At 38.9% G+C, this 11,973-nt stretch overlaps 1 protein-coding gene across 1 annotated transcript; it reads right to left on the minus strand.

Moving 5' to 3' along the window:
* Positions 1-1,445: 1,445 nt before the first annotated feature.
* Positions 1,446-11,973, minus strand: LOC119787428 (acyl-CoA Delta-4 desaturase-like). The gene is made up of 13 exons (XM_038291294.1): positions 11,829-11,973; positions 11,379-11,633; positions 9,725-9,835; positions 7,546-7,743; positions 7,366-7,467; positions 7,172-7,297; positions 7,036-7,096; positions 6,877-6,953; positions 6,689-6,786; positions 4,550-4,646; positions 2,394-2,473; positions 1,790-1,915; positions 1,446-1,695 (listed from the first exon to the last, which is right to left on the minus strand). Exons 2-13 carry the CDS (start codon positions 11,586-11,588, stop codon positions 1,644-1,646), a joined length of 1,338 nt encoding a protein of 445 aa, XP_038147222.1. The 5' UTR covers positions 11,589-11,633; positions 11,829-11,973; the 3' UTR covers positions 1,446-1,643.

Here is an 11,973-nt window from a genome sequence, read left to right on the forward strand (position 1 = left end):
TTTTTTTACTTTAGGAATGACTATAACTTTAATGACTGAGAATGTCCACCAGCATTTGGCAGGAAAAAAACTTTAGTTGTTGGTTTGAAGGTTTGAAAACAAATGACCTTTTCTTATTTTTCCAAGTGAAAAGCACTTTGCTGGAGTCAGCGGACCACGATGCACGCCATGCTCTGCAGGTTCAAAGCTCCACTACATTCCCTTTGTTTGCCTTTTTGTAAATATATGTTTATATAAAACTGTACAGAAACTGAAATCTTGATTACAATGCAAATTGTAGTTTATAATAGAGATAAATTGATTGATAAACGATGACGATCAAAATGAGGAATCCAAGAAGCAAAAGCTTCCGTCTCATTAAAGTCGTAGGGAAGCGGATTAGCAACTTAGTGCTAGCAGGTTCCCAATGGGAAATTCCATTGGGACCAAGTAGCACTAAATTGGTGACTTAGAAACGACGCTGTCAAGGAACGCTATGGACAGAGGAAACATGCAAGAGGAGGAGAGTTTAGTGTCGGAGGTCGTGGATGAGTCTCCTCCGTCATCCATTTTTTATTTAGAGGAGGAAAGCGGGGACGAAGATGTTGTGGAAGAGGACGCCAGGGCGGCAGAAGCTTGGTTTGGTGTAGAAGGCTTCCAGCCGTCCATGTTTGAGCCCTTGCCTCGCAACGCTGCCAGTTCTGTTAGCTCTACGCCTGCCGAAGACACAGACGTCCATCCCCGTGAACACTGGGACGCAACTCAATGGGAAAGGAAAGGATTCTGGTTTCAACCGTTGCGTATATTAGCTGCGACACATGAATCAAGATGCTATGACCGAAAACATTTGATTGACAGATGACCGTTGATATATGATTGGCCGAATTTAGGTGTTCAGGCTGACGTAGAACTAACTGGCCTGCAGAAGATGACGGAGAAAACAGATTTTAAGATAGGATTTTTTTTTAAATAGAAATTTTCTAAAGTTTGGGACAATATGGTCTGATAAAGAGAACATTTATATAGATGTTAAAGCCAGAATTTGACTTTTAAATATGACTTCCCTACGGCTTTAAGGTAATGATCATTATAAATGACACCTGTGCAGATAGATAACCTAACTTCACCTCTAATGTCGACAATATTTGGAAATCATTCTAAAATTTACAGATTTCCATATTTTTGCACTTATGACCTTAATTACATCATAACCAACAACTGATCTAATATTTGATCAGGAGTTGGAATAATTGTCTATCATTTGTTTCACATAAAGGAATTTAGATGTATGTTTAGTTACTGTATGTAACTGGAGTTAATAACTTCAATTAATAACTTTAAAATAGTGGTATCTTTCATTGCAGGTCGTCCTACTTTAATACTTTTATCTGCAAAGTCCAGGTTTGATATTCTTCTGTTAAAGTTTCATTTTCTTTTCCAATCTGGGAAATAAAGAAAGATTCATCTCTTATTGTAAACATCTTTAATGAGTCAGTCAAAAATCAGAGTTTTACCTAAAACATTGGTAGTGATGTAAAGGAGTTCAAAGATCCAGTGCTCACTAAAGATTAAGGTTTTATTTTATCATAAAGTCTGAAAAACATTCTTCCAGGATCATCAATTAGATTTTCACACTAGATGACAGAAGCAACATTTCCAGCTCATCATTTATGAAGATAAGCATCAAGCCATAGTTCCCCTGACGTTTTCAGCGACCTGAAAAATCACAGAAGAACATTATAAATAAAGACGAACCGTTGATGATTATCCTGTTTATGACTGCAAGCAGCCATGATTATCGTGTCACTACCTGACCACATCGGCCATGCCTTGCCAAAGGGTTTTGGTCTCATAAGGAATCCCGTGTTTTTCACACAGCTGGCGGACCTGCGGGCCGACCAGCTGGTAGTTGTGGCGCGGCATTCTGGGAAACAGACTAGAGAAAGAGAAGCAGAATGAATACGGAGCAGATTTACAGCTAATCTGAAAATAAGACATGAGCTCTTTGAAAGAGTCACATTTATTGAATGACTAGAAGACTTAATCTCTCTGAATGGCAAAATGTTTCTTCCACAAAATAAAAAAACCTTTGATTCAATTCTATTCAGTTTATTTCTATAGCTCCAATTCACATCATGTCATCTCAGGTCACTTTCCAGTTCACCAGATCATCCAGTCAGATTGATTCAAAGTTTTCTATCTAAGGAAAACCAGCTGATTGCATCGACTCATTGACTCTTCAGCAATCCCTCACACTAAGCATGCTTGTAGTGACAGTGGAGAGGAAAAACTCCCTTTGAACAGGAAGAAAACTCCATTAGAACCAGGCTCAGTGTGAGCGGCCATCTGCCAATTCGTCCCAAATATCTGAGAAAATGACGTCTGCAGCCCCAGAGTGAAGTTATTAGACTCACTGGTGCTCGATTTGAAAGTTGAGGTGTCCGCTGAACCAGTCGTTGAAGAAGGACTGCTCAATGTTACATGTAGCTTGTAACTGAAACAGAGGAAAAGAAGTAGTGATTGCATCAACATGATTGAATATTTTCACATATTTTCATATTGTGACCCACTGCAAACATTTCAAAGGATTTTATTGTGATTTTATTAAAGTATCGCAGCAATAAAAGAGGTTGGCATTTTTCTGCCTTATTTTATTTCTATTGCATATTAGAGTATGGTGCGCAGCTAGCTTGTCCCTGCTAAAGCAGAATGTCGCTGCCTCCATGTTTAACCTTTTCCACGTAGAGAAGCTGCCATAGCAGAGCTGGAACCAGGTGAGCTTCTCTGATTCCTGCTCTCTGCTCAGGTTTGGCATTTTGCTGTCATTTTGTAAAACACTCTTTTGGTTTGTTTCTCACTCTGGAAAAATTTCTAGAAATAAGTAAAAGTGTATTTACCCTTAATTTGAGTAGGTAAATGAGGTAGTTTGCCAATGGAATGAGTATTTTTACTCTTAAAATAAGATAATTAGATAATATGCACTTTAAATAAGACAATGCAATTGTGTTTTCTTATTTTAAATGTAAATTGTCTTGTTCCATCAGAAAAGTGTCTCTTTTATCTCTTCAATCCAAGAACAAATGCACTTATTTTAAGAAAAAAAGACTTATCAACATTTTTATTTTTTCCAGTGACTGTTTGTTTCCAATCAAACATCTGAGACCTACATAAAAAAGCTGCATCTATTCTGTGCAGAAATGAAACAGCTGAAGGAATAAAAAACATTTTTAAATGCAACAGAAATCAAATCAGAAGAAAATAAATTGAAATGTAAAATACTTTGTTCACTTCTGTATCCTTTACTCTGCGGATGTGGATGGGAACTATGGCACAGGTCGTACCGCACTGGGAGGTATTTACTCCAATTACAGGGCAGCAAATACAGTAAACCTGTTATAACAGTTAAAAACTAATTAGAGTTACTACATAAAAATTATCCAATTATAAAAACAATCCAATTATCTCAGAAGGAAGCCTGAGATGCAAAATGTTTGAACTTAAACAAACTTTATTGTTTGTCATTTTTTCGGCAGCATTCCCAGAAACCGTCGACTTTTTCCAGGAATTGAAGCTTAATAAAAAAGTCTGTTTGTCTTTGTCAGCCTGGAGAACAGCGGCTAACTTCCAGCTATTTTATTTCTGTGAATCAGACAGCAGCTCTGTGTGGGTTAGCAGGAGGCAGCAGGAGAATCAGCACACAACTGATAAGAAGCAGCTGAGATAAGGATGAACCGCAGGCTGACCCACAAAAACACCTTTAAACTTCACTAAAACAAGGACAAAAAGGTTTATATAAAGCACAGCATTAATATCAGTGAACAATAAAACCAACGTTTTAAAATTCACTTCTTTGTCAGTAAAATCCTTTTTAATTAATAAATATTTTTACCAATCGTTCTTATTCTATCTTTCAAAGCAACATTTCTATTGATTTAATTTTCTACTAATTAATTAAAATGTTTGTTCCTTATATGACTTATAACTAATGTCCCAGCAGAACCTTACATAAAATGTAAATTTAGCAGAATTGATCACTGTGTCTTTAGGTCAGCCTAAAAATCAGCCGTCTGCAGTTGATGCAGAATGATGCTGCCTGCATTCTCACTAAAATCAAAAAGAAAAGCACATCACTCCATTACTGAAATCCTTCTGTTAGTCTGTAAATCGCTGCACGGCTTCGCACCACCCTCCATCACAGACCTGCTGTCAGTGATTGACTCATGCAGATCTATCAGGTCTCTGCGTTAAACAGTCTGGAATAATCTGGAATAACCTCCCTCAGTGAGGCTAAAACCCTCAGCTGCTTTAAATTAAGGTTAAAGTTGTTGTCGGGAGATTTGACTGTGGTCTAATTTAAACGAATGATCTAAAACATCATTAATTTCAGCCTGGAATAACCCTTTTATTTACTTTCCTTCCATATGTCACTAAAATTGACTTTTTTCTGGATTTTTCTTATGTTTTTACAATTTAAAATGCTTTTAGTTGTCTACTAATGTGCTATAGAACTAAAACTGATCATCTGTTGGTTGAGATAAATAAGCACATATATTTAACATGGATGGTATACCTGCATGGTCAGCCAGTCTTGGCGTCGCTCGTGATCGATCTCCTTTGGCAGGTGGCTCATCTGAGTCACCCACACAAACCAGTGGCTTTCTAAGAACCTGTGGGTTGAAACAGCATCAGTGAGAATCCTAACCAGGGGAGGATGAAGGAAATGTGGGGCCCTAGGCAAAGACAGGCATGGGGCCCTCTGCATGGAGAAGACAACACATAGAACAGCCCCATTCTCCAGATGTAGAAATGTTAATAGAATAGACATCCATTATCTGTTCTAGGTTGTGTCCCTCTCTTCTTGTCCCTTTTCTTCTTGCTTTCCTCTCTATGTTTTGTACTCAGCTGACTTTTCATGCTGTCTCTAAAGGAATGAAAGATTTTTTCCAAGCACTAAGCTCACTTAGCTGATTGCTCCTTCCTGTGTTTCCAAAAAGGCCAAAGTAAATAACCCAGTCCTTCTTTTCACTGTAGACAAGCCATGATCTGCTTATCTGTTCTCCATTTGTCATTTGGATGAAATAATAGCTGCATGAATCATGACAGCAGACAAGATAGAGGAGAGCAGGAGGCGGGGTTACCAATCTACTCGCTCTGGAGAGCAGAGTTCGCTGCTCACACACCTGATAATATCAGCATTCTGATGGCATTTTAGCCAAAGGGTTTTTATCAAAAACATAATTAATGTGCAGAAATAAGGAATAGTTGTATTAACCATACATGGAAACAGAGTTTTATGGGGCCCCCAGGAACTTGGGGCCCCAGGAGCTGCCTAGTATTGCCTAATGGTGACCCCCCCCCCCCCCACCCACCCCCCCACCCCCCGATCCTAATCTCTTTAAAATCATTATATAAAGCAGAAATGAAGGTATCTGTCTTTTTATTGCTCCTTTCCCCTTTTAGTCTTTGTCCCTGAGCACAGTTCCAACATAAATGATGTGCATATGATGAAAATGAATATGTAAAGTTTTTTGCTTGTGTTTGTTCTAGTAGCAGTAGCTCTTTATTGGATCTGCGTATTACACAGCAAAATACATACAGGATATTTAATCATGTGATGAACTGATTGGGTATAGATTAAACTAAACAGATGCTTATAATACTCACACACAATTTTAAAATATGCATTTCTAAGAAAAGCAAAAAAAAAAGCGGAAAAAAGTTTTCTACCTTTTTTTAAAAAGCCTTTTGTTTTGTTTTTTTATATTCCTCATCTAACAAATTCCAATTCCAAAAAAATATCTTTTTTAATGGTTCTTTAAATTCTTTTTACATTTATCTGCCTCTCTTCTCAAAATGCTTTAAATTATATTCTGTAATGTTGGATTCTTTTTGTGTTTTCCAGTAAAATGTTTCATCTCTATAAATACCCAGAAAAGTCTGTCACTCTAGTCTGATTTTATAGATCTTGTTAGGATTCCAGTTTGCGTGGGTTGTTTTTTGTGATTTCCTCTCCCCACCACAGCTGCTGTCTGACAGGTGCCCTGTCCTCATTGGGCCTCCCTGCACACCTGCGGCTCGTTGGGTCACTACCAGAGGAGTACTTGAGCAGCGGGCTGTCAGCACCTCGATGCCAGAGCGTTTGATTAGCAGAGTCTAACCTTAGCCTTGACTCTCTGAGTCTGAACTTGTTTTTTGTCTTTGTTCTTTGGCAGGAAGAGTTCATGTGTTACTGGATAAGCCTGGACCTTCTACCCCTGGAAGGATTTACTGAGTCTCACTGAGCAAGGGGGAAACCTCCACATGATCCGTTCCAGTCCACTTCTAGAAAACCAAGTGAGAGTTCGCTCCTTTACTCCTCTGGGTCCAACGTATGTCTGCCTCTCCGCTCTCCAACGAGTTCCCTCTTCTCTGGATTAAACCCCCACAAACTGGATCCAAGGATAACCCAAGAGCCCCCCAAAAGTGAGTGACTCTCCAGCAATATTCAAGCCTCAGTCTATTTTCCCACTGTCCCTGAACTGATCACTGTGATCTCCCCTTCCGGTTCTGGTTCACCAGTCCGCTGAGTTCCAGCATTATTTCCCCACAGAGTTTCAATCTCCATCAGTGTTTGCTAACCTCCAATAAACCTGTTAAACTTTTACCATCTGTCCTAACATTTTTTTTCATCTAGTCTACTATGACATGTCAGAGTTCACAGTGCGTTTACCTTACAAACGTCATGAGTGCCAATGAGCCAAACACGCCGTACAGCGGCACATAGCAGTAGAAGTAACGGATGTAGTAGGTAGAAGCCCAGGCTAGATCCTTCCACAGATAAACAGAAATTAAAAAATGTAAATTTCCACTCAGAAAGTATATAAACTGATTGGTGCGGCTGGGAGGCGGGCTTCTTACCACCCAATCACGTCGAGTAATCATGGTCTTCATTATGTTGTAGTTGTAGAAAACCGGAATGAGCAGCGGTGGCGCCACTGAAACACACATAGCAGTTAGTTCTGGAGCAGTTTTCTGTTTTTTCTAAAATGATCTTTAAATGTCTTAAAGCAAAACTACCGAGGAAGAAGTACTGGTGTTGGTAGTTGTAGGGGTAGTGTTTGATCTTTTTAATGCCGTACTGTAACAAAGAGAAGCGGGGAGGTCAATGAGCTGAAAAGCATTTAGAAATGCATTCCTTCATCCAGCCGCTTGCCTCCACTGGCTGAGTGTTCCCAAGTACAAAGATGTCCATCATGTTGATGTCAGGATCCTTCCTGAAAATGTTGGGCTTGGCGTGATGTTGGAAATGTCGATGGTTCCACCAGTTGGCCGAAGCTCCCTGAAGGAACAACAGACAGGAAAGGTGACACAGAACCAGAGAAACACAACAGATTTCTGTCATGTTACCTTCAAATGTCCAATGACAAACTTATGGACCAGGTGATTCCATTTGGACTTCTTGAAGACAGAAAGGTGTCCAAAGTCATGCTGCAGCCATCCAGCCTGCGACTAGAAGAGAAACGCAGAAGGTTCAATGTGACCTCCAGAAAGTTCAATAACAAGGAGAACATTTAGTGTGAAAAAGACCTGAGCAGTTGCGAGGAAGACTGAGGCCAGTATGGTCATTATCCAGCCTGTTCCCCAGTAGCAGAGCAGGAACCAGGTGAGCGCCTCCAGCAGCACGATGTGTCCCAGATGAAGGCAGAAGAATAAAGGCTGAGCCTGAAAAAGTCCTCTTTTCTCTGCCCGTTCGCGCAGCTTTTCAAAATCCTGGATGATTTCCGCCTTTGAGCAGAGAAGAAATACAACATTGTTTTTTAAAATAATTTAAATTATGCAATCTTTAACTATATGGAGCTCAGTAAAAGCTAAACTCTCTGATTGTTGTTTTTCCATCTCTTTGCAGGTGATGAAGCAGACTGAAGATGTTTTATTATTATCTCCCTTTTATCTCCTCTTTCTTTCATCTTTTATCCTTTTTCCTGTTTTTCTTTCCTGTTCTACTTACATTGCAGTGTCCATATAATCTGTAAAACTCCCTGCATGATTATAATAAAGCTATTTATATGCATAAATCAAGCGGGACACTATGGCGATAGCCGTACTGCTCCACTTGTGAAAGTAAAATCTTTTTGTCATTAAGACAATTATCCTTATTGCCACATCGCCGGACAGGACAGTGTAGGAAAAAATAAAAATAAAAAATGTCACAGTCTTTGTTCTGTTAAGTTTTCTTTGAGTTTTCAGTTTCACTGTGATCCATGTTTTCCTTTGTTTTCTAGTTTTATTGGTTTAATTCCTATGTTGTTGTGTTTTCTGGATATATTTGAGTTCTTAGGTTCTTCCTGATTGCCCTCTGCTGCCCTCTGGTGTTGGTCTTATTTTTCCGTAGCTCCTCCTAGACTCCTCTGTTCACACCTGCTCCCAATCAGCTCATTAGTCCAGTCTTTGTTCAGTCTGCCATATAAACCGTTCCTCAGGGCTGCTTCCTCGTCCTCCCCTCGCTCCTCATGCATGTCCTCCCTGATGTCTGGTGGGGGGTTTTTTCTGTACTTTTTAATGTTGGATTTTTGGATTCCTGCTTCAGTTGCCTGAGAGTAATTTCATTCAGTCTTTAAGATCTGACCTCAGCCTCCTCGCCTCTGCATTCGGGTTAGTGACGGTTAATGAGGCATCTTGAAGCGTTTCGACAAATTGCATTGATACTTCATTAAAACTGTCTCACAGCATACTGACCCCTGCTGGACATTTGAAGACACTACAGCCAGCTGACTGGACAGACTAAACTGAATTGATTTGATGACCTGGAACAATGATATTATTGAACTTATTGTAGGTTATATTGTATTATTTCATATCATTCGTTTAAATTTTAAATATCTTTGATATTTTTTGATGCAGGAAATAAATAATGTAAACATATAAAAGTGAAAATTTAGGGGAAAATGTGAATGAGGATGCTTGTTGACTAGGATTTTAAATCATATTTTTAAAACAATAAGTGCAGTAAAAATGGTAAATAAGATTCAATTTGAAATTAACATTAATTCAGATAAGTTGAGTGATAACTGAGAGGAAAAGGATAAAACAACGAGAAAATTAAGATCAAAATGCAACAGCTGAAGCGATCCTATTCCTTTTAGGCTCCAAAATTCTGGATCATTTTAATGATAAACCACAAAAAATTGGACATTTTTCCAGCAGATGCATCATGTTGACAGAAACGTTTTAAACCCAGTTTAGTGAGTCATCAGTTGGAAACAGCTCCTTGATCAGTCACATGACTTCCTGGAAACGATCCCGTTACAGTGTTTGTTTCTTTGGGCTCCAGGCACGCACCCACACATCAGTGTTAATGGACCTATCACTAATTTGGGTCATCAAAAAAAATTATTTTTTTTTTTATCACATAAATGATGCAATTTTTAACGTTATGGAGCTAAGCGACACAGAAGCATAAAGGTTTCTGACTCCTGCTCTGAAGAGCCATCATGTGTTCGACGGACACCTGGCATGTGGATTCAATCCAAGAACAGAAGCTAAATAGATTCATTAAACACATGTGATGCATGGAAACTTTCTATCTCTGGAAAAGCAGATAATCATGGCCTCATCAGAATGATGCAACAGCAAGAAGTAAGTTAAAGATACGAATCCAGTGGTCCAGTCATCATGCGATGCAAACGTATCAAAGGAAAATTAGGGGTGAAAATAAACCAGCAGTGATGCTGAAAGAAATGTGAGGAAGTTGGAAATGAGGTCATACATTTTTGTTCCCATCCTGGTCTGGCTCCGTCGCCACCAACTCTCCAATCAGCAGAGGCTTCAGAAACTTCTGCACAAACTTTTGATCCGGATGAAAAGCCGCAAAAACTTCCTGCAAAACAAAAATAAAAAAATGTAGATTTAAAGATTAAAGCTCTTCAGCAGAGAGGAAAGCTGTTTAAAAGATGAAGGCAGCAATCCCTGAGGTAGGCTGAGGTCTGGGAGCCACGTGCTGCAACTTTATGGAAATCAAAGCTTTGCTGAGAGAATCTGCAGATCTACCAGCAAACACTTTAAATGTATTCCTTTCTTTCTGCAGAAAAATCATCTTAAACTGAAAGATGAGGAAAAACAACCTTTATACAAAACAACGGATCTCAGAGTGGAAAAGAAAAAATAAAGTTATTGTTGCCTCCTGACTTACAAATCAGGAATTTATCAAAATATTATTTCTAAAACCAGTTTTGTCTCCATTCATTTAAAGTAAAAGAAATAACTTTTTCTTTTTAGATTTGAAAACAGTTTTCTCTTCCAGTAAAGGTTTATGCAAACATTCGGTGCGTCTTTCTGTCCTTCACAGTAAGTCGTAAAAAGGCAGCTAAGGTCCAAAAAAAATGGAATAAAAGCCAAATAAAATGGCTTTTATTAAAATAACTTTTAATAATTCCCATCCCACATTTCCAATGGACTAAAACACTTTAACTGGCATTAAAGAAAAGTAAAGTAAGATACTAAAATAAATGAACATTGCAAAATTGTACCATAAATCATTACTTAAAAAGAAGAAAATTTTTAAATTCATGGCTAGTAATGAAGTTAAAGAAGTGATTAAATTAGATGAAGTTGATAAAAATGCAGATTTCCTCAGCCAGATACATCCAGTATCAACCCAACATAAAACAAGGTCATCAATAATCTGCCTGCTGAAAAATCCACTTTTTTCCATGTCAAATTAGAACTTTTCTAAGAATAAGTAATTCTATTTGTATAATTTAATCTAACGTCATAGACATGAACAGATTAAAACACTCAGACAAGTCAAGACGACATACGGCAACATAGATACGTGCATTTAGAAGCATTAAGTAGTGTGTTTATCACAGATCATGCTCAGTTACACGTAGTGAATCTGTTCAAAGGTCACAGCTTCATTCAGCAATCTCAAAGATTAACAAATATCTCCCCAATTAAATCAAAGAAGCATTCAAGCTTTATTACTGTGAACATTACATTTTTATGATGGACTTTTTATAGATACTCAACAAAATGCCAGAAATACCATTTGCAGAGCTGAAAGGTAAATATGCAGTAAAATGACCAAAGCAAAGGCTGATTCTGTGTGTTAATATTTTCCCACTTCAGTTTTTTAAAGTGATTCAGAAGAGAAAATGCGTGACGATGATAAAAGGTTGGTGTGGAAATTTCAGTTGTTAGAACTAAAATGCATCAAATCAAAAAGTCTTCATGCCTCAGAGTCTTTTACTAACAGAATAATGAAAACATATAGATTCCAGATATCTGTTGGATAACACATCTATAGTTATAGATCCCATAATGTGTCCTCCAGTAGAATGCAGGAAGGAGAACAGATTGTGTGAAATGATGCATCTGCAGCTGATTTTAAACACAAGCAGTGCTGCAGTGAAGGTATTTACCGTAGCATCCTCTCCTGCATAGTGGCCGATGACCCGAGAGCCTCCTGGATGCCTTCTGGCCCACTGGCTGATGTTATAAACCTTCCTGTTAACCACCAGCCACTGGTCGTTCCTGCTGCGGTGCTTCTGCACCTCCTCCCAGGTGTAAACACCTGCAGCCTTCCCGCTGCCTGGCTCTGCAGGCTCAGTCTGCTGTCCTCCTCCTCCCATCCTCCCTGCTGCTGCTGCCTGGATTCACCTGTTCAGAGGACCAGTCTGTCCTCATGCATCAACATTTAGAAACACATAAACCAGTCAGGCATTGGTCCTTTCATATCTATTAGTTGATTATTTCAGCATATGCTGTGGATAAGTGATCATTGAATTGTTCTGCTGCAGCTCAGACCAGAATCGCCTGCTGATCATGTCTGTTTCCCAGAAAATGGTGAATTATAAACAAATATAACTTACAGCATCCAGATCCTAACGGCTCTTCTCCACCTTCTGTCACATCAGCAGAGCCTTCCCCTCCGGATCTGTCCAGCTGCCTTATAAAAGCATGAAGGCGTTGATAAAAGCCTAACAAGCTGCCAGTCCCCGCTCCCCTCCCACCCCC

This window comes from Cyprinodon tularosa, unplaced genomic scaffold (genome assembly GCF_016077235.1).
Source record: "Cyprinodon tularosa strain WSP-4 unplaced genomic scaffold, ASM1607723v1 ctg298, whole genome shotgun sequence".
NCBI lineage: Eukaryota > Metazoa > Chordata > Actinopteri > Cyprinodontiformes > Cyprinodontidae > Cyprinodon > Cyprinodon tularosa.

Bases quoted from the DNA above. Each gene is read 5' to 3' on its own strand.
- LOC119787428 (XM_038291294.1), bottom strand. From the start codon at position 11,588: ATGGGAGGAGGAGGACAGCAGACTGAGCCTGCAGAGCCAGGCAGCGGG. The intron at 6,954-7,035 runs GTAGTTTTGCTT...TGTGTGTTTCAG, and splicing joins ACACCAGTACTTCTTCCTCG to TGGCGCCACCGCTGCTCATT. The intron at 6,787-6,876 runs GTAAGAAGCCCG...TATCTGTGGAAG, and splicing joins TTACTCGACGTGATTGGGTG to GATCTAGCCTGGGCTTCTAC.